This window comes from Lates calcarifer, unplaced genomic scaffold (assembly GCF_001640805.2).
Source record: "Lates calcarifer isolate ASB-BC8 unplaced genomic scaffold, TLL_Latcal_v3 _unitig_0_quiver_2161, whole genome shotgun sequence".
Taxonomy (NCBI): Eukaryota; Metazoa; Chordata; class Actinopteri; family Centropomidae; genus Lates; species Lates calcarifer.
The window spans coordinates 1-21,380 of NW_026115216.1; the positions used below are offsets into that span (position 1 = coordinate 1).

General features: G+C 45.5%; 3 protein-coding genes across 5 annotated transcripts; 2 read left to right on the forward strand and 1 right to left on the reverse strand.

Annotated features, from left to right (window-relative positions):
- Positions 1–5,570: 5,570 nt before the first annotated feature.
- On the reverse strand, positions 5,571–9,496 carry LOC108885707 (F-box only protein 3). 2 transcript variants are annotated; one of them, XM_018680123.2, is made up of 12 exons: positions 9,350–9,496; positions 8,591–8,680; positions 8,317–8,480; positions 8,066–8,180; positions 7,763–7,967; positions 7,610–7,655; positions 7,433–7,517; positions 7,230–7,352; positions 7,038–7,153; positions 6,829–6,936; positions 6,656–6,738; positions 5,571–6,383 (listed from the first exon to the last, which is right to left on the reverse strand). In XM_018680123.2, the coding sequence occupies exons 1-12, from the start codon at positions 9,442–9,444 to the stop codon at positions 6,240–6,242; spliced, it is 1,374 nt and encodes a 457-aa protein (XP_018535639.1). In that variant the 5' UTR covers positions 9,445–9,496; the 3' UTR covers positions 5,571–6,239. The 2 variants fall into 2 exon arrangements, with proteins under 2 accessions (XP_018535639.1, XP_018535638.1); XM_018680122.2 differs by having other exon boundaries at positions 5,571–6,386.
- A 1,177-nt stretch (positions 9,497–10,673) lies between these two features.
- Positions 10,674–17,460, forward strand: LOC108885711 (NACHT, LRR and PYD domains-containing protein 3-like). Of its 2 annotated transcripts, XM_051067014.1 has the most exons (11): positions 10,679–10,774; positions 10,966–11,013; positions 11,476–11,598; positions 12,220–12,333; positions 12,885–12,963; positions 13,126–13,354; positions 13,518–15,315; positions 15,430–15,603; positions 16,003–16,176; positions 16,395–16,441; positions 16,590–17,460. In XM_051067014.1, exons 2-11 carry the CDS (start codon positions 11,006–11,008, stop codon positions 17,183–17,185), a joined length of 3,342 nt encoding a protein of 1,113 aa, XP_050922971.1. In that variant the 5' UTR covers positions 10,679–10,774; positions 10,966–11,005; the 3' UTR covers positions 17,186–17,460. The 2 variants fall into 2 exon arrangements, with proteins under 2 accessions (XP_050922972.1, XP_050922971.1); XM_051067015.1 differs by lacking the exon at positions 12,220–12,333 and having other exon boundaries at positions 10,674–10,774; positions 16,590–17,459.
- A 2,086-nt stretch (positions 17,461–19,546) lies between these two features.
- LOC108885708 (pro-opiomelanocortin) lies at positions 19,547–21,350 on the forward strand. Its single transcript, XM_018680124.2, has 3 exons — positions 19,547–19,683; positions 20,216–20,336; positions 20,656–21,350. Exons 2-3 carry the CDS (start codon positions 20,220–20,222, stop codon positions 21,184–21,186), a joined length of 648 nt encoding a protein of 215 aa, XP_018535640.1. The 5' UTR covers positions 19,547–19,683; positions 20,216–20,219; the 3' UTR covers positions 21,187–21,350.
- The last annotated feature ends 30 nt before the right edge of the window (positions 21,351–21,380 follow it).

A 21,380-nucleotide genomic window follows, 5' to 3' on the forward strand; every position in this document is an offset into this window, starting at 1 on the left:
ACATCGTCCCTGCAGAGCTCTGCTCCGGTGCTACACATTAGCTGCTACTAGCATCACACTCCCAACTGTTAGCGGTTGAGTTGGTGGGTTTTTGCAGAAGAAAAGGAAGAAAATGTGGAATAAAAAAAGACTGTAAACAACAACAACAAACAAACAAAGAACATCTGCAGCTGAGTGCTGGGCAGCAGAAACCCCTCAGTCAGAGTCGCACAGAAGCACAACAGCTGTGTTTTGGAGGCTGAATGGGATGTTTCAGCCTGCCCCAACAGGCTAGCAGTGATTACTGACACACACACACACACACACACACATATTTGCACGTGTCAAACTCAAGAATGCACATGCCTCCTGACCCAAAACTTCCACTTTTGCCACGAGCCACAAGGATTCAATTTCAACACAGAACACTGTGAGAGGCGTCTCAGCAGCCGCAGCCATGGCTGTACTAGAAGTAGCAGTAGTAGTAGCAGTAGTAGTAGTGGTAGTAGTAGTGGTAGTACAAGCAGTAGCAGCTGTAGTATTAGTAGTCGTTACCATAGTAACAGTTAGAGAAAGCACAAAGGACTGCAGCAGCTGTAATCTGGAAATACTTCATCCAGCCGACACTTTCCCTGCATGAGCCTCTCTCTCTCTGCTCAGAGTGAAGCTCGCTCGACCCTCTTTGTTGCAGACAACACACACACACACACACTAGAAAAGAAAAGGTTATGGAGATAACAGTGTGTGTGTGTGTGTGTGTGTTAACAGAGTCCTGACAGCTAGCGGACAAAACAACCTACATCTGAGCGCACACACACACACACACACACACACACACACACTCATATCTGCAGCATTTTCTTTAACTTCTTTAAACTCCTCCATGCATTCTCTACCTCTCTCTCTCTCTCTTCTCTCTCTCTCTCCTCTCACCTTTTAAGCAGAGCATGTCGTCCTCGCTCGCCCGCTGTCGCTCGCTCAGTGTGTGTGTGTGTGTGTGTGTGGAAGTGAATCTCAGCTAACAAAGACTGAAGGAAAACACAAGTTCAAACACAGATTCCTCTCTCTCTCTCTCTCTCCCCTCCCTCACTCTACCACAATAAAAGCCCCCTCCCTCTCTCTCTCCTCACTCAAACCAATCCTCGCTCCACCCTAACACCCCCCTCTCCGTCACCCCCTCCCTCCTCCTCCTCCTCCTCCTCCTCCTCGGGCAGACTGACTCCACCAGCTGACCTTCAACCTGATGATGAGTCTGTTGTTTTGGTTTGTTTTAATACAGTTTTTGATTCAGTTCTGCTGCTGCTTTTCAAAACAAAAGCCCAAAACAAAGTGACTCATCAGGCTGTCACAGTGTGTCCTCACCTGGACGCACACCTGGACATGGAGGCCTGCACTCACTTCACTGAACCTGGTCAGCGACGCTCGTTATCACCTCGTTAAGGATGAAGTGACCTCGTTAAGTTTCCAGGTGTGACTGCTTCGTTCACCTGACGTAATGTTGGTTTACACACACAGACTTCATGTGAATTCAGCTGAGTTTCTCCCCTGATGTAGAAACACATGTACAGGTGTTTCTACAGCTGCAGCTCTCGCTCATTAACACTCATTAAAGTTGAACAGAGCAGTTTGTGACAGTTTGGTGAAGTGTTCCACAAATAAAGACGACTGAGACACAGAGTGTCTGAAGTCGCTGTTACAGACTTTACTTCCTGCTGTGTGTGTGTGTGTGTGTGTTTCTCTGCAGTGATAAATAAATGTTAATGTTTATTATCAGGCTGACCCTCTGAGAACAGCCGTTGCTAAGCAACCAACCAAACAGACATCTCCCCCAGCAGCCAATTAGACGGCTCCCTGCTGCTTTAAAGCTCTCTCTCTCTCTCTCACACACACACACAGATGCTGACAAACACACCTGACTGAGAGATGACATCACGGTGAAGTGGCTGATGGGAGATGTAGTCGCCTCGTCCCTCCTCAGCAGCAGCAGGTATTATTTGTTTCTACAGACAGAAATAGCTTCATTAATCACCTTAGCCTGCCCTGGATACACACACACACACACACACACACACACACTGTAACCCACTTACTGCAGCACATACATCATCTATAAAAAATATTCTGTTTGTGTTTAAATGTGCGTCATGTTGTTATATAATATTTTAATGGCACACTGAGTCCAGAGGCTCCCAAACTTTTTCCATCATGTCCCTGTTTGGAAACTAATAAACAAACAAACAAACAAACAAACAAATAAAATCATACCTCACACCCGCAGCATGTAAACTGTCTGCAATAAAAAATAAAATCCTGTGAAAACCTACAGGAGCAATTAGAACCACATGGATTTAAATCTTATAAACTCAGATATTTATAACTCTGAAAGCTTTTATTTTGAAAATACCTGTCAGTTATGGGGTCTGAACTCTGCTCTTTGATATTCTTTCTTTAAAACACTAATAACAGTAACTAACAATAATATATTATTATTATTATTGTTATTGTTATTGTTATTGTTATAGCAGGAACTAAAAGGGCGGCTGTGATTGGTCTGTCGTTATACGCCTGCTGTGAGCCGATTGGCTGTTCAGAACGGAAACACGGAAGTGGACTGCAGCGTCTTAGCGGGCTGAAACGGCCCCGTGGATCTGGTCCAAACATGAAGATTTAAAACGGTTTAAATTATCCCGAGTGAGTTTCTCGACAGATCAGGGCTGAGGAGCTTTGTCGCAGATAAACACAGCCGGCGGCAGAGGCAGGTGGGCGGGAAAAGACGGTTTTAAGGTGGCTTTAAGCGGTGGAGTTAGCATGTTAGCTGCGGTCCGTTGTTGCATTGATTTCATACTGTGGAGCAGCGGCTGCCCTTTACCGTTAATAAATCACGGTTACTGTCCCGTAACGAACCCGGAATCATGTGTGAGACTGTGAACTTACTTTTTCAATAAGTCTCAGCTCTACAGGAGCCTCAGTGTTTCCACTGTGAACCTTTGATTTGGAAAATTAGGGAAATATAAACGAAGTCTGGTTTACGTTTTTAAATGGAGAGACGTTTGAGCTGAGCTGAGCTGAAAATAAGATCAACACAAGTAAAACTGTTCCGCTGCTGTTACTAACGATCGTTATTACTTATTACTACTTTTCTATCAATCATTTAGTCTTTAAAACATCAGAGAACACTGAGAAATTCCTGTCAGAAAACTCTCACCAAACTCCATTAGGAAAATCTCCTTTTTTAATTTAAATGTTCATGTACCGTGTTATGCATTCAGTTGCTCCATTTTATTTACTTTCAGTTATTTCCTGACCCGAAGGTCTAAATTACAGATGATAATATTTGAATTTATTAATTAAATATTCTGTTTAACTTCTAACTTTATCTAACTGCTTAGTTTGATTTTCAGTCGATAATAACATAAGACACATTTTCAATCTGAGAAATTTAAACTCTGTTTGAAACTATAAAATAATTGATTATTATAGAGTAAAATTATATGAACTCTCTGTCATATTAATCTTCAGTTTCTAGGTATTTTATTTTGACGAGTCTGTTTTCTGTTTCCTGTCTGTGCAGCCTGAGTAGCAGAGATGTCTGTCATCATACACACTCGTGGTGAAGCAGGTGGAGGTGTTGCGGCTCACCTGCAGTGCCCTCACTGTGGCCATTTCTCCAAGAGCCACGCCCACCAGCTGTCCCACATGGCGGCCTCTCACCCCGCCTGCCTGGACGCCGTGACGGTGGGTCGCCTCGGCAACATCCTGATGTACCAGAGCACGGCCCGGCTGTTCCACTGCTCCGACTGCTTCTACACCTGCCGCGACTTCAGCAAGCTGTACAAACACATCATCTCCAAACACTGCGCAGGAGAGGAGGGGGGAGGAGGGGACGAGGGGAGCGACGGGGGAGAGAAGGAGAGGATGGGGGAGGAAGGTGAGGAGGAGGAGAAGAGCGAGAAGAGAAAGAGGAGCGTTGAGGCCGAGGAGGAGGACGAAGGGTCGGTGAAACCCGGCGGCGAAGGAGACGACGCCGCCCTGACGTCGGACGGCACCGGTTACCGCTGCCTCATCTGCGGCTGGAAGAACAAGCTGAAAGCTCTGGGCGTCAACCACGTGATGAGGAAGCACGACATCCCCAAAGCCTACGCCACCCAGGCCATCAGGAGGGACGCCGCCACGCCCAGGCAGGCGCAGGGTGGCGGCGGCGGGGCGGTGCTGGCCGGCGAGGAGGAGGAGATGGCCGGGCTGAGCGGGGAGCTGCTGAAGGAGGAGATGGAGGCCACGGCGAAGGTGGTGCGCTTCATCTCCAACCGCTTCGTCTGCCTCATCTGCGGCTGGAAGACCAAACTCAAAGGTATCTGCTCAGACTCCCAGCAGAGAGAGAACAGTGAGACGAGCTGCAGGTGAACGTCTACCTGAGTGTGTACCTGTGTGTGTGTGTTGCAGGTTTCGCCATCAGTCACGTGGTGCGCAGCCACGACGTGGAGCGACCGTACGGCTGCAAAGACTGCAAGCGCTCGTTCTTCCTGCCCAGCAGGCTGCAGCAGCACGTCAGGACGGCTCACCGGCCCGGACGCTACGCCTGCCCCTTCTGCTGCTTCAGGTCACACTACCTGGGAGGGTTCAGGAGGCACTGCAGCCGCTGCAACGCCCGGGAGGAGGAGGGAGGGGAGGGGGAGGAGGAGTAGGAGGAGGGGAGGAAGAAGAGGAGGAGGAGGAGGGAGAGGAGAGGAAGGAGACGAGAGGCGGGAGGAAGCGACAGAGAGCAGCGAGGGAGATGGAGGAGGAGGAGGAGGAGGATGAATGAGAGGGGGGGCACTGTCTCTGAGGGTCCTCCAGGTCTGGAACCACTTGGTCCTGGTCCTGGTCTTGGAGTCTGGACCTGGTTTTAAGACCTGAACTGTCTGTGTGTGTATGTACATCATCTGTATCGTAGACTGAAAGAAGCTGACTGTTGAACAGGGTTTAATTCACGTGAAGACGAATCATCAACCATGAGTTTCCTGCCTCTTGTTTAATCAGCTTCTGATTCAGAGTCAAGCTGAACAGCTGATGAGTTAAAAACCAGCTGATGTCCAGTCAGGACTCAAACATCAAGACTTTAAATGGAGTTTGTTGCTGCAGAGAGCAGAGAGCTGCAGTAACATCAACGTCATGAACGTCTCAGTTTGTTTGATTCTGCTTCATTAAGTAACAAATAAAAGCCTTTTTTTAAAAATAACTCTGATCTGAATTGTCTGTTTGAGGAAGCTGCTTTTATTGTGAAAGGGAAAAGGTTTTCCTTGATGTTTAGTTTTTCTCAGACTCCTGACGCTGCAGAGAATCTGTGGTTAAACTAAAAGGATCTTCCTCTCTAATAAAAAGCTCCGTCTCTGTCTCATGTCCTTGTTTTACTGATCAAGTGATTAATCAATGACTCAGAGAGAAACTGATGAATAATCAGTAATAAAAGCTGATTGTTGGTTTTTTGAAATCGTCAGTAAAAGATCTACATCAACATGTAAGATGAGAGAATGAGCTCCAGCAGCTGATGGAGCCTGTGGCTGAGGTGTTGGTGTTGCTTCCTGTGGTGGAGGTCATGTGACAGTGCGGCCACAGAGAGTCTGCAGACAACTATTTGTTATTTATTTAGCCAAAACATACAAAAAACCCAAACCAGCCAATCACATCAGAGAGAGACGACGCGTCCTGACGACGAGAGCCCGCCTCCAACACAACAGATGCTTTCTGATTAAAACAACGTGAAGCACCGAGCACTAACACCTCCTCCTCCTCCTCCTCCTCCTCCTCCTCCTCCTCCTCCTCCTCCTCGGACCAAATGAAACATTCACACTCTGCAGGAACCAACAGGAAACATGAGGACAACACTGTTTTCCACTGCAGGAACTTAAACCCCAAACCCTCTGACTCTGGAGAAGCAAACCTTTACCTCCACGAGGAAACGTCCCAAAGCTGCTTTTTAAATCTAAACAGGAAGCTGCCGCCGCCGCCGGCAGTCTAAGAAAAACTTTATCAGCACCACGAGTGACAGCGACGTTACTGTCCGCTCCGAGCTTATCCACACAGCTTCACATCACACAGGAAAGTTTAAACCAAAGAGAAGTAAAGAGTCGATCGTCTGACCGGCAGCTGGAAGTCGACATGATTGTGTCCCATGTTTGGCTCAGGTGGGTACGACCTGTCCCACAATCCTCTGCTGTCTGTCAGTCACGCAGGTTTAACCTGAATCACTGACAGTCCATCAACACTGTAGTGAAGGGGGGGGGTCAGATGTGTCGGGGGCACCACGCTCCCTCCAGCGCCGCCATGTTGATTCCCCGCAGGTCGCCGAAGTCGTCGCCGTCCCCGTCGCAGTACTCGCCGTCATCGTCGTGGTCGTCGAGTCGAGGCGTGAAGCTGGTCGACGCTTTCTGCTGCGAAACCAGGGTTTGATTCATTATTCTGACGCAACACAGACTGAATATTTTCAGGTCCTGGACCAGAACTTTAACCACATCAGGACGTTTCACACAAAACCATTCATTCACATTCAAAATCCACTGTTTTCTTCAGAGCTGTGAGAACAGTTCCCAGCATTAAAGTCTGACGTTTACTGTTTCTACTGTTAAAAACAAAGTCACATAAACTCGATGTCAGAGCTCAGTGTGGTCATTAAAGCGACCAGAATAAAAGCTGGATTTACCGTTCGGACGACGGGCTCTCTGAAGGGAGGACAGACCATGTGGAAGCGAGGAATGGCCACGTGGAAAACTTCCTCTTTGTTGGCTGCAAGAGAAACGAGACACGGTGTCGTCGTCATGACTTTCAGCACAAACACAGAGTGAAGATGTGAACATGTGTTTTCCAGGCTGTTACCGAGTCTGTGGAAGGTGTAGTGGCCCTCCATGTACTCTGACGGGGTGGAGAAGGTGGTGCAGCTGGCGTACTCGTGGACCTTCCCCGGCGTCATGACCGGAAACTCTCCTGCACACACACAGAAACACACACAGAGTCAGAGGCTCGTCTCAGCCAATCACGGCCGAGCTGCACAGGTGGGTGGGGTCGTGTGACGGGGAGCAGCGTACCGACCACGCCGGGGCCCTGCACTTCCTCCACGTTGCCGTCGGAGGTGGTGATTTTCCAGTAGCGGCTGTCGAGCTGACAGGCGGCTTCAGGCGAGGCGCTGCTCGACATCTCTATCCTGGAAACAAACACGTCCTCGTTAACTCACCGGGGAGACGCTTAACGAGCGGCGGCAGAGAGGGAGAGGGAGCTACCTGATGCGGTAGGTGAAGAAGAAGTGCGGCGGGTGGACGGAGGAAAGTTCTGGCAGGAAGGAGGTAGAAACAGAGACGGTGATGTCGCCGGTCGTCGCCACACAACCTTTATCATGGACGTACCTGCAGACAGAGAGAGGTCAGCTTTGGACACGTCACCTGTCAATCAATAAGCCTGGTGAAGTCAATGACGTGTGTGTTACCTGAAGATCTGGTCTCTGATGATTGGATATTCTCCTGTGACGACGTTGTGGACGTAGGTGGTGAACCACTCTAAGAAACAGGAACCTGAACACACACACACACACACACTTAAGGTCTCAGTGTGTTTACAGAGGCTCAGGATGTTCAGCTGTCAGTGGATCACTGTGTGAACTCACCTGTGATGAACATGTCGATGGCTGAAGGATCCTGAGCCGTCTGATCCTGAACGACACAAACATAAAGAGACAGAGGAGGGTGAGGCTGGAGCTGTTTCCTCTCTACACACCGCACTTATTTTGAAAGGGCAGATGGACAGGAAGGTTACGGACGGGGCAGGGGTAGAAGCTCTCGAACATCCTGCGTCCCTCGGCCGGCTCCAGAGCCATGTACTGACTGAGGCCCGTGTGGAAGCAGAAGGTGAGCGGCAGGCAGCGCCTCATCCCCTTCCTCTGCTGGAAACCTCCGGCCGCCGTCTCCACGTCCAGCAGCACCTCCGACCGGTAGTGGTTGGACAGAGACATGCTGCCCATCAGCCTGACGACAGACAGACAGACAGACGGGTGGGGTTAGACAGGGAGACGAGCAGCTGCAGGGTGGAGGAGGAGGTGGAGCTCTGAGAGACAGACACTGACCCCGGGATGACCAGCTTCTGTCCGTTGTGGATGCGATACGAGCAGCGGTAGTCGTCAGGAAGTCTGCAGCCGATCTGAGCCTCGATGTCGTTCAGCTCCACCTCTGTGGCGCCCTCTGACCAAGACAACAAACAAACCACGTGAATAAACAAACAAACATCTCTCAGGTGTGTTCGGAGGCAGCTGGACTCAGCCGAGCTCAGAGAGCAGACCTGAACCCTCAGGGTCGTGTTGGACCAGGAGCTGTTCACCTTTGAGCGACGCGATCATGCGAGGACACCTCTGCTGCAGGAAGCTCTTCAGCTGTTCCCAGGCTCTCTTCAGCACCGGGTAGAACTGGATGTAGCGGCCCAGGTCTCTGTAGTACTGTTTGAAGAGGCAGAACCAGGACACGCCGCTCTGCAGCCGGTCCACACTGCACACACACACACACACACAGTGACCTTCATACCTGCAGACTGACAGCGAACAGAGCAGCTGAGTGACAGCAGTAGAAGCAGTAGAAGCAGTAGAAGCAGCACTCACTCTGACAGCAGCCAGTGTTTGGAGCACAGCGCCCTCCACAGCGGGTTGTGTTTGGACAGTTCGTTCAGCCTCCTGCTGACGTAACTACAGCTGCAGAGAGACAGGAAGACACAGACACTCACTGACCTCAGAACAGGAAGAGAACACTGATTGATCACTGATTATTGATTAGACACAAAAACAGCAGAGCAGAGCTACAGCAGCGCCGCACTGTATCTTTGTAAACAGGAAATAACTAATAAAGAAACTTTATTTAACACTGATGAATAATTCAGATCTGCTTCTGCTTATTGTTTTAAAAAGGAACCAAACAATTAAAAACCTCAGATCAATAAACTTCTAACGCTAATGATGTTTTTCAAAGTGAACAAGTGATAATATCTGTAATATCTGTTGCTGTGAACTCATCATAAACAGTTTCTGACACTTTCTATTACAAATAAAGGACAAAAACAGAAGCTACATGCTAAGCTAACGAGCTGCAGAGTGTCAGTGTAGCTAACAGCTTTAGCTTCACTTCATAATAACTTCATTTACACGTGTTTTCCCTCCAGATATTCCTGTTTCTATCAGTGTGTATGAATGTTAATGTTTCTATCAGTGTTTGTATCTGCAGACTCTTTCTGCTGCTGCAGGTTGTTGTTGTTGTTAGCACTAGCCGTTAGCCTCCTCCGTCCCGCAGCTTCTTTACACCAGTTTTATTAAATAACAGTCGAACGTTCGTGTCGGAGTCACCGGGTTCTGGTGTCGGATACTTACTGGACCAGGTCCCTGAAGTCCAGGAAGGATAAAATGTGCAGCAGCGGGTCTGAAGGCAGGTGATCCACCCGTAACTCTGAAGTAGCCGCAGCCATCGTTAGTGTCTTTCTTCTTCTTCTTCTTCTTCTTCTCCTCCTGTGACGTTTAGCGGAAGCTGACGCGCCTCAGTGCGGCGTCAGCGCCCCCTGCTGCAGCTACAGCACTACTGCAGCCAATCAGATCAGCTCCTTTCAGTTCAGGACGCCTGTTTATCATAGTGTTCACATTAAATTCTGACTGGAACGAGACATAAAAGTAACAATCCTTTACGTTTACTCACAAACTTAAGAATAACAAGTATTTATTAAACATATAAACTTATCCTGACTTCTCTTAAAGAGCTGAAGACATGAAACTGGGTCAGAGTAGAACCTCCATTTAGTAGTAGTAATAGTAGTACTAGCAGCAATAATAATAATAATGAACTTCACCATAGAGCCTTTATGATTCTATTGCAGACGACACAGGTTGAAACTAATGACAGGAAGAGAAGATACAATCAAAAACAAATGTCCCCTGTGGCGGGCAAGACTGTGTGTGATTCATTTACTTTCATTTCTAAAGAACAGGTTGACCATACCTGCTTTTAGGAAGTATAGAATTTGTCAGAAAAATGGAAAAAATATCATGAAAACATGCAAAACATCAGTTTTAGTTTTTCACCTCTTAATATCTCAAAATATTTGTATGGTTTCTCAGCACCTAAAAGTAACCTATACACGCATTTATGTATTTTACACTTCAATGATTTGATCATCTTGTTTCCAATAACTTTTTGTGCTGATCAGATCTTAAAACTATGTAAGAACTATAACAGGTAGTTGAACACAGAGTGGAATCACTGATGACTGAAGGCATCAGGAAGTTTTCGTCACCAGTGCATCAAGTAAGGCTGACTTGGGTGAGGGTGAATACTTATGCAAACATGTATTTCATATTTCATATTTTAATTTATCATTATGTAGAGATCTGTTTTCACTCTGGCTTTAAAGGTCTACTTGGTGTCTCTATCAAATCAACGTCTTAAATGTAGTCAGTGTTTGGGTGTTGATATTGTCAACACTGTAAAATGCAATTATATTTTTGTCAGAATTTTAGATTTGTCACATCGAAGCTGCTTTCAGTATGCTGTAGATGGTTTAATATTAACATGTTTATTAGTCATATAAAATTGCAGCAGTTGACCTTTGAGCTCTGTGTTGCAGGTTCAGACTGGATTCAGTTGGTTTATAATGTAACAGCAACGTGCAGACACTGAAGGACAAGAAGAAAAGAGGTCAAACGTGTTGGATGGAGTTCTTATTGAAGCATGAATAGAAAGCTCTTTTTCTGGACAGACCAGGTCCTGACAGCTGCAGACTGACAACATTCATGGGAAGAAGTTGAGTAAGTGGAACTCAGTTTTTCTCTTCATCATAAACATACTTTCTTTGATAATAACCTCACATCAAATGCAGTTCCCCACTCATTAAACTGTCTTGAAATCAATGTCTGAATGTAGAAACAGAGAACTGATTTTGAAAATCATGTCCTTTTGTCTAACAATAATAACTAATGATGACTTTCTGTTTCTGTAGGTTTTGTTTCTTTTGTTAGGTGGCTGCAGTTCTTATCAACATGAAAAGGTACTGAAGTAACATTACATTTGTACAATCCTTTAAAACATTAATTCTCACTATAATTTGTTGCTACATTTGTCTATATGTATATATATATATTTTTTTTTTCTTTCTTTTTTTCATTATAGCCATCCAAACTTAAGAGTGTAACATAATACATCTATAAAGCTACGCCGTGATAATAGATTGCATTGGGCTGTTTAGTTTGGACTTTGATACTCAAGTTGTTTTATGGATTAATGATTATTGAGGCCTCTGTTAGTCAAAGTGTTCTGATAAATCACATGATCATTTTAATCACATTTATTTGAGTAAATCACTGACTGCAGTCACATTTAGCCATATATATCAGGTTTATAGCTGGCTTTGAGTGAGTCCACAAAGGATCCTGAAGGATGGAGAACAGTTTATGCAGTTCATATTTCATGTGAATTGCCCTCTCTGATGGTCCTCTTCTCTGTCTACCAGGACATATCAGAGACCACACTCCCCTAAACCTGAACCTGAACCCAGTTTTGTGTCTTTAAAGAGCGACAGGTCTCTGGGTCGCCTCATTGATTTTAAAGAGCAACAACACTCTGCTACAAAGAAGTAAGTGGCAACTAAATTTAAACTCTTTCTGTATAGTAAATCCATGTCCCCTGATGACATGGAAGAGTGTAGGCCTCAGTGCTGGAGCTTAGCCCTGGAAAGCCTCAGCTCAATTTAACTGCTGACTTTGCCATAATAAATCTATAAAAGTACATAATAATAACAGATCCTGCTGCAGTCTTACACCAGGCTGTTTAGTTTGGACTTTGATACTCAAGTTATTTTATAGATTAATGATTATTGAGGCCTCTGTTGGTCAAAGTGTTCTGATAAATCACATGATCATTTTAATCGCATGTATTTTAATTAATCACTGACTGCAGTCACATTTACTCTTTGTAGTTTGTGTGATGAATGGTTTCAACAGCAGCCACTGAGCTCCACCTAGTGGACAATTAGATTTACAGCTGCTTTTGAGATACCAGTCAATCCACAGGGATCCTGAGGGGTGGAGAACAGCTCATGTTAATGACTTCGAGCAGACAGAGTGATCAGAAATCATGCAGCGATGGGTTTTAAACTTAATTAAGTCTTCTTTTCTTGTTGAGCACTGCTGGTTTCTCCAGCAGAGGGCTGAAAAGTGAAATTTCCTCCCTGATGGTCTTCCTTGCTGTCTACCAGGACCCATCAGAGACCAGACTCCCCTGAAGGGGAATGCAGTTGTGTGTCTTTAAAGAGCGACAGGTCTCTGGGTCGCCTCATTGATTTTAAAGAGCAACACTCTCCTACAAAGAAGTAAGTGGCAACTACATTTAAACAGTTTCTGAAATCCCCAGCAAAAATGTGTCTTTTGTTTCTCTCTTTTGAATGTCCATGTCTGGAGAGATTTAGTGCCCCATGTGAAGGAATTCATGCATCTTGAGATCTTGTTCACAAGTGAAGGTGAAATGTGGCATGAAGTCATTGCAGGTGTTATATCTGACCATTGTGTTGAAAAGGCAAAGTTTTCATTTTAACAGTGAAACTAAAAGGTCAGACATTGCTTCGGGGCACTTCAGCAGTGTTGAGTGAGGGAGGGAGGGAGAGCTATATGGAGGGTTGGTGAGAGCTGCTGGGACTAAACCAAAGTGAGTGGTGAAGCCAAACACTGAGCTGAAAGCTACAAACAGCTGCAGACTGAGCTGTTGATTCTCAGTGGGATCAGCAGGACTAGTAAACCTTTACCACTACAGGGAGTCGTCTGATTCACTCTTCACATCCAAATATGACTTGATGGACCTTTAGCTTGTGTCTGTCTCTGTGTGGACAGACATAATGTGAGCTAATTCTTCATGATTCCTCCACAGAGTGGACCAGGAGAGCTCAGAGGTTCCCAGTGGTCAGTCTGCCCAGCAGCATCAAACACACCTGGACTCCATATTTATGGTCTGTACATGGACAACAACTACTTTTACATCTGTTGTGTTGACAATAATCTCCATGCTGCACTTTTTAGACCAGTGGATTGTCAGTGTGTCCAACATGGATCTGATGTTTGGCTCCATGATTTTAGTTTGATGGAGTCATTCATATAGTTTTCTGTTCCAGCTGCTGGAGGAGAACATCGTCACTTTTGTGAAGAAGGAGCTGAAGAAGATGCAGAAGGTTCTGAGTCTAGATTACCCAGAATGCTTAGAGAGTCAGAGGGAGGATGAGGAGGTGTTGGATGGTGAGGATGAGGAGCAGAGGAGGAGCAGCAGAGAGGAGTTTCTGAAGATCACACTGAACTTCCTGAGGAGAATGAAGCAGGAGGAGCTGGCTGACTGTCTGCAGAGCAGTAAGAGGATTTCTCTAAAGATTTAACATGATGGAGAAATGAGACGTTTACTGACGTCTCAACACATGGAGGGAAATATGTTCATATGTGCATTCTTTAGGAGGATTAAACTGTCATACTTTATAAATCACTTATTGATATTGTTTCTTCTTTGTTCATTCAGGACATTTTGCTGCAGTTTGTCGACGTAAACTTAAATCTAACCTGAAGAAGAAGTTCCAGTGTTTGTTTGAGGGGATCTCTAAAGCAGGAAACCCAACCTTTCTGAATCAGATCTACACAGAGCTCTACATCACAGAGGGAGGGACTGGAGAGGTCAGTGATGAACATGAGGTCAGACAGATTGAAACAGCATCCAGGAAACCAGACAGACCAGAAACAACCATCAGACAAGAAGACCTCTTTAAAGCCTCACCTGGAAGAGATGAACCAATCAGAACAGTGATGACAAAGGGAGTGGCTGGCATTGGGAAAACAGTCTTAACACAGAAGTTCACTCTGGACTGGGCTGAAGACAAAGCCAACCAGGACATACACTTCACATTTCCATTCACTTTCAGAGAGCTGAATGTGCTGAAAGAGAAAAAGTTGAGCTTGGTGGAACTTGTTCATCACTTCTTTACTGAAACCAAAGAAGCAGGAATCTGCAGGTTTGAAGAGTTCCAGGTTGTGTTCATCTTTGACGGTCTGGATGAGTGTCGACTTCCTCTGGACTTCCACAACACTGAGATCCTGACTGATGTTACAGAGTCCACCTCAGTGGACGTGCTGCTGACAAACCTCATCAGGGGGAAACTGCTTCCCTCTGCTCACCTCTGGATAACCACACAACCTGCAGCAGCCAATCAGATCCCTCCTGAGTGTGTTGACATGGTGACAGAGGTCAGAGGGTTCACTGACCCACAGAAGGAGGAGTACTTCAGGAAGAGGTTCAGAGATGAGGATCAGGCCAGCAGGATCATCTCCCACATCAAGACCTCACGAAGCCTCCACATCATGTGCCACATCCCAGTCTTCTGCTGGATCACTGCTACAGTTCTGGAGGATGTGTTGAAAACCAGAGAGGGAGGAGAGCTGCCCAAGACCCTGACTCAGATGTACATCTACTTCCTGGTAGTTCAGACCAAACTGAAGAACATCAAGTATGATGGAGGATCTGGGTCAGATCCACACTGGAGTCCAGAGACCAGGAAGATGATTGAGTCTCTGGGAAAACTGGCTTTTACTCAGCTGCAGAAAGGAAACCTGATCTTCTATGAATCAGACCTGACAGAGTGTGGCATCGATATCAGAGCAGCCTCAGTGTACTCAGGAGTGTTCACACAGATCTTTAAAGAGGAGAGAGGACTGTACCAGGACAAGGTGTTCTGCTTCGTCCATCTGAGTGTTCAGGAGTTTCTGGCTGCTCTTCATGTCCATCTGACCTTCATCAAGTCTGGAGTCAATCTGCTGTCAGAAGAACAACCAACCTCCCAGAAGTCTAAACTGTTCAGAGACAAATCAACACTTTTTTACCAGAGTGCTGTGGACAAGGCCTTACAGAGTCCAAATGGACACCTGGACCTGTTCCTCCGCTTCCTCCTGGGTCTTTCACTGCCGACCAATCAGATTCTCCTACGAGGTCTGCTGACTCAGACAGGAAGTGGCTCAGAGACCAATCAGGAAACAGTCCAGTACATCAAGAAGAAGGTTGAAGAGACTCCCTCTGCAGAGAAAAGCATCAACCTGTTCCACTGTCTGAATGAACTGAATGATCGTTCTCTGGTAGAGGAGATCCAACAGTCCCTGAGTTCAGGACGTCTCTCCACAGATAAACTGTCTCCTGCTCAATGGTCAGCTCTGGTCTTCATCTTACTGTCATCAGAAAAAGATCTGGACGTGTTTGACCTGAAGAAATACTCTGCTTCAGAGGAGGCTCTTCTGAGGCTGCTGCCAGTGGTCAAAGCCTCTAACAAAGCTCTGTAAGTATATAGATAGTTGGATTCATTCATCGTTATATAAAGACACTGCTGTCTTTTCAACAGGAGAGAAAATAAATTCCTTTCTTCTTTAATTCCTTATCATCATCTCTTCAGACTGAGTGGCTGTAACCTCTCAGAGAGAAGCTGTGAAGCTCTGTCCTCAGTTCTCAGCTCCCAGTCCTCTAGTCTGAGAGATCTGGACCTGAGTAACAACAACCTGAAGGATTCAGGACTGAAGACTCTGTCTGTTGGACTGAAGAGTCCACACTGTTCACTGGAGACTCTCAGGTCAGGATTCATCAACCTGTTTAACTGATGTCACGTTTTTCTTGTGTGAGAGACAACAGTGCATCTTCTGTCTTAAAACATGTTTTAACCTCACTACTAGCTTGGCTCTGTGGATGACAAAATTCACCACTTTGGTGTAGACTGAAATATCTCAACAACTGTTGGATGGATTGTGATGAAATGTGGTTCAGACCTTCTTGTTCCTCTCTGAATTAATTGTTGTAATTTTGGTGATGCTCTGACTTTGGTTCAATATTTGGTTTTATGACCAAATACCTACAGAGCCAATGACATTCCCATCAGCTCCATCAGTTGTACTTTGCATTTACTGCTAATTAGCAAATATGCTAAACTAAGATCTATCCTTGAACATCAGCCATGTGTGTTGTGTGTTTTCAGTCTGTCAGGCTGTCTGATCACAGAGGAAGGCTGTGCTTCTCTGGTCTCAGCTCTGAGATCCAACCCCTCCCATCTGAGAGAGCTGGACCTGAGCTACAATCATCCAGGAGACTCAGGAGTGAAGCTGCTGTCTGCTGGGCTGGAGGATCCAGACTGGAGACTGGACACTCTCAGGTATGGAGAGGCCTGCTGCAGCCACAGACAATGTCTGATAGAGGAGGAAGAGCTGGAAACATTTTCTCTGTCACAGCTGATGACAGATCTCTACACAAGAGCTTTGACTTCAACAACAACAAGAGAATAATCCAACAGTCTGTGTATGAGAGCCATGTAATGTCCATGTTAGCATGCTGAAAGAGAATGTGCTGGTCTGACCCCCCTCCTCCTTTCAGGGTGGAGCCTGGTGGAGTCCGATGGTTGAGACCAGGTCTGACGAAGTGTAAGTGTGTTTTTAATGTGATTCCTGAAAACAAAGCAGCTTCAAACTGTCACATCACTGATGTCATGAGTCATCATCAAACTGTCAATCAATGATCAGATCATCCATCAATAACTGCAGCTGTATTGTGTCTTGTTCTCTCGATCAGATTCCTGTCAACTCACAATCGACACAAACACAGTGAACACAAAGATCAAACTGTCTGACGACAACAGGAAGGTGACACTTGTGGATGAGGATCAGTCATATCCTGATCATCCAGACAGATTTGATCAGTGTCCTCAGCTGCTGTGTAGAACTGGTCTGACTGGTCGCTGTTACTGGGAGGTCGAGTGGAGAGGAAGGGTTTATATATCAGTGAGTTACAGAGGAATCAGAAGGAAAGGAGACAGTGACTGTGTGTTTGGGAGGAACGATCAGTCCTGGACCCTGTACTGCTCTGGTGGTGGTTACTACTTCTGGCACAGTAGCAGAGGAACATCCATGTCCTCCTCCTCCTCCTCCTCCTCCTCCTCCTCCTCCTCCTCCTCTTCCTCCTCCACCTCCTCCTCCTCCTCTGTCTCTAACAGAGTAGCAGTGTATGTGGACTGTCCTGCTGGCTCTCTGTCCTTCTACAGAGTCTCCTCTGACTCTCTGATCCACCTCCACACCTTCAACACCACATTCACTGAACCTCTGTATCCTGGGTTTGGGTTCTTGTCCTTGTTCTCTCCTGTTTCCTCAGTGTCTCTGTGTTCAGTGTAGCAGAGTCTGATAGTTCAGTCTGTTCATGTCTGTCTCTGTCACTCAAACATGTTTTCAGATTAAATAAAGTAAATAATTAAGTTTTATTGTGACATTCCATTATAATGTCTGTGTGGTCAGGTATTTGTATTCAGAGTTACAACAGTGTTTTACAATCACACAATCATCCAAAACTTCCATGATACAGATTTTTCAAAACCCTTTTTCCTGTTTTGTCGCCTGGATTCACAAATTTTATCAAATTTATGAATGTGGAGATGAGAATAAAACCATGAGATGTGTAAGATTACAGATTAATGGCGCTAGGCTGTAGTGCTCCTTTGATGTACAGTAAAGACTTTTCACATTTATTTCGACTTTCAGTGTGTGTGTTTTTAGCCTAAAACCCATGACACAGTGCTGTCTCCTACACAAAAACACAAACACACCAAGTAACAACCGACTAAAAATGAAACAAGACCAAAAAAACAGAGAAAGCTACTCCTAACACTAATGTCCGACAACGATGCTAACACAGCTAATGCTAACAGCTAGGATAATTACATATATAGATAAATGAATTAGTAATTAATTAGCTCGTTGGCCTTACCTTCGGGGCTCGGGTGTTTCCAGCGTGCAGTCTTGGTTGATTTCGTCTCCAGACATGTTCCGCGGTGACGTTTGACAACAAACGCTGTTCCAACGTCTGATTGGTGGAGGTGGTTCTGACGACATTGCTGTAGCCAATGGAGAGGGAGCAGAGTGAGACAGACATGTTTTAAACTGCCAGATAACAGCCTTCATTTAAACAACACAATAATAATAAAACACAAACGTTAAGATCCAATGAATGTAAATTATTTCAAGTAGTAACTCCGTATTAAATGTAAATACGTGCTGAGCCGAGTCACGTGACCAAACACGCCACAAACAGCAGCTCCTGTCTCCCACACCTGGCCCAGGTGAGGCTTGTGATCTCAAATCAGCACCTGCAACAGCAGAGAAACACGGGGACACCTGGTGGCAGGTGGAGGGACTGTTTCACCATCACAGTTTATATCAAAAACACCAGAGCAGCTGCAGCCTCCACTTCTCACAATGTGTCATTAAAATGTCTTTGAGTTTTGCTTCATCATACCATTACCTCCTTCCTGAACGCAGCAGAGTGTGTGTGTGTGTGTGTGTGTGTGTAATGGATTGAATGGAGGTTCAAGGCTATCCTTGAGTCCAAGTAAATGTTCCAGTTTTACTGAGCTGTATACAGACAGCTCTAAAGTCAGGCTCCTCATCGACATAAAGTCTTGGAGATGTGGAGCCTTAAAGAAAACTTAGTATAGAGCTTCTAAGAAAAGAGCCCAAAGAGCTTCAAGAGAGTGAAAACTTGTAGGTATAGATGCAGAGCCTCAAAGAAAAGTGGATGATGTACCTTAAAGACATTTTGTTGGTGGAAGTAGAGCATTAAAGAGAACATATTTCTGTACTTAGAGCTCTAAACACAGGCTCCTAATGGACTTAAAGCTTCTAGGAAAACTCAGTAGATGTAGAGTTCTATGTGGACGTCAAGTTCTTACTGACCATGAACACTTATAATAATAACTTCCAGGTGGAAATGCACCATAAAAGAAAACTTCAACGTGGATGTAGAGCTTTAAGAAGAGACTCCTGATGGATGTAGAACCTTAAAGAGTCTTGCTCCTGGTGGATGCAGAGCTCTAAATAAAATGTCTTAATGGACACAGAGCCTTAAAACTTCATAGTGGACAAAGCTTCAAGTGGAGCGAAGCCTTAAAGAGGTTCCAGGTGGACGTGGAGCCTCGGCCCGTTTAATGAGATAAACCCTGTGTAGATTCAGTGTTGGTCACACTGAGCGTCCAGACAAAGGGACGACGCTGCAGCAGGTGCGTCCAGGTGTAATCGTAAACCCTGGACCCACAGGTTTGAATCCCATCTTCCCTCCGGTGATGACATGTCAGCTCGGTGTTAATCTGCCAAATCTGCCGTCTGACATTTAACACAGCAGCAGCTGAATGTCACCTTCTTCCTGGGAAAACCTTCAGTTCAGCTTCTTCACTTTGGTGTTTTGGTTTTATTTTTATTTGTTTTGAAGGTTTGAGCTCATTTGTTCATCCAGTCAGATTCTGTAGTGAAGAAAACCTGAAACACAACAGATAAACCACCACATAACAAATACACAGTCAATCACTGTAAAAAGTCCAGTTTGTGGAGGTTCACTGAGAGAAACCATGAGTCTGTGTGGGAGGAGGAGGAGGAGGAGGATCTTCATTGATTGTCCATTTTCATTGTTTACAAGCATGAATGAATGTTGGTGATGACGTTGTTTTATCTGTGTGTGTGTGTGTGTGTGTGTGTGTGTGTGTGTGTGTGTGTGTCCTTGGCCGACAGAATATAAAAGTCGGCCGAACGGTCAGAACGACAAAAGAGGAACGACAGAAACCTCCGTCTGACGACCACCAGCAATAAGAGACAGAAGAAGAAGAAGAAGAGAGGCAGGACAGAGGGTGAGAACATTCATTATCATTTATATTTAACTAAATTATCTCTCAGGAAATGTTAGTGAACAAACTGAAAACAGTTTGAAATGATAAATTTAAACCTCCACAGCAACTGTGCAAAGAAATAAGAACTAAGTTAGGATATGTTAGAGCTAAAACTCAGAGCTGTGTTATATACATGATTATACATATAAAAATAATAACTTGTGTAATAAATAATTATATATGTACAAATATATATGTGAAAAATAATAATAATGAGTAAAATTAAAAGTGTAAGAAATTAAGACCGTCGAGATAAAATATAGCAAGTCAATTATAATATATATAATAGAGTTATAACAATACTGCGATAAATACCAATTACAGTTATAGAGTATATAAGACACATATATATACCGGACAGAATAATGTTTATGATATTGTTTCTCTACATAAATATGCAGTAAAATAGTGTAAGATTAAATAAAATACGTTAAATAAATATAATAACTGTTACTTCATGTGATGTGTGTCCTCGTCTGTGATTGGCCGACAGGAGAATGTGTCCTGTGTGGCTATTGGTGGCTGTGGTGGTTGTGGGCGGGGCCAGAGGAGCTGTCAGTCAGTGCTGGGAGCATCCGAGCTGCCAGGAGCTGAACTCTGAGAGCAGCATGATGGTAACACAACAGAGACACACAACACACACTGAATACACTCTAATCAGAGGTGACAGTAGAATCCAAATGAATCTGATTTTTGAGTTTGACTCTGCTCTTTCTTGGATTAATTTACTGTTTTTATTTGTATCAATCCTCTTATTGTTATTTATTATTTATAGTTTTGTCAATGAATCCATGTAAATAAAGTTAAAACACAGACCCTGTGACATGGTGTCAGCAGGGCCGGGTTAACGAACTGTGGGGCCCCGGGGCAAACATTTAAAAATGGCCCCCCTCCTGTTTCTCACCTCTCCTCCTCCTCCTCCTCCTCCTGCAGGAGTGCATCCAGCTCTGTCACTCTGACCTCACCGCTGAGACCCCCGTCGTCCCCGGCAACGCCCACCTCCAGCCTCCCCCTCTGTCAGACCCCTCCTCCTCCTCCTCCTCCTCCCCGCAGGCCAAGCGCTCCTACTCCATGGAGCACTTCCGTTGGGGGAAGCCCGTCGGTCGCAAGCGCCGCCCGGTCAAAGTCTACACCTCCAACGGCGTGGAGGAGGAGTCGGCCGAGGTTTTCCCCGGAGAGATGAGGCGGCGGGAGCTGGCCAATGAGATACTGGCAGCAGCAGCAGCAGCAGCAGAGGAGGAGGAGAAGGCGCAGGAGGTGATGGAGGAGCAGCAGCAGCTCCTGGGCGGCGTCCAGGAGAAGAAAGACGGCTCGTACAAGATGAACCACTTCCGATGGGGCGGCCCGCCGGCGGCCAGCAAACGGTACGGAGGCTTCATGAAGAGCTGGGACGAACGCAGCCAGAGGCCTCTGCTCACACTGTTCAAGACCGTCATCAACAAAGATGAACAGCAGCAGAAGTGAGGAGGAGGAGGAGGAGGAGGCAGCAGACAGAGGAGCTCTGAATCTGCTGTTTGTACCTGATCCTGAATGACTGGAAGAGAGAGTGAGAAAGGTGTTTTGATATTTATTGATTCATGTAAATAAATGTAAATTCTATGAAAACATAAAGAGATATTTGCAAGCAACCCGTCTGTCTGTTTTCTACGGCTACACAA

Coding starts and splice junctions, on each gene's coding strand:
- LOC108885707 (XM_018680122.2), bottom strand. CDS start 9,444: ATGGCTGCGGCTACTTCAGAGTTACGGGTGGATCACCTGCCTTCAGAC. Junction 8,681..9,349: donor GACTTCAGGGACCTGGTCCA/GTAAGTATCCGA, acceptor GTCTCTCTGCAG/CTGTAGTTACGTCAGCAGGA. Junction 7,656..7,762: donor AGAGCTTCTACCCCTGCCCC/GTCCGTAACCTT, acceptor TGTGTCGTTCAG/GATCAGACGGCTCAGGATCC.
- LOC108885708 (XM_018680124.2), top strand. CDS start 20,220: ATGTGTCCTGTGTGGCTATTGGTGGCTGTGGTGGTTGTGGGCGGGGCC. Junction 20,337..20,655: donor ACTCTGAGAGCAGCATGATG/GTAACACAACAG, acceptor CTCCTCCTGCAG/GAGTGCATCCAGCTCTGTCA.
- LOC108885711 (XM_051067014.1), top strand. Junction 11,599..12,219: donor CAACACTCTGCTACAAAGAA/GTAAGTGGCAAC, acceptor GCTGTCTACCAG/GACCCATCAGAGACCAGACT. Junction 13,355..13,517: donor GGCTGACTGTCTGCAGAGCA/GTAAGAGGATTT, acceptor TTGTTCATTCAG/GACATTTTGCTGCAGTTTGT.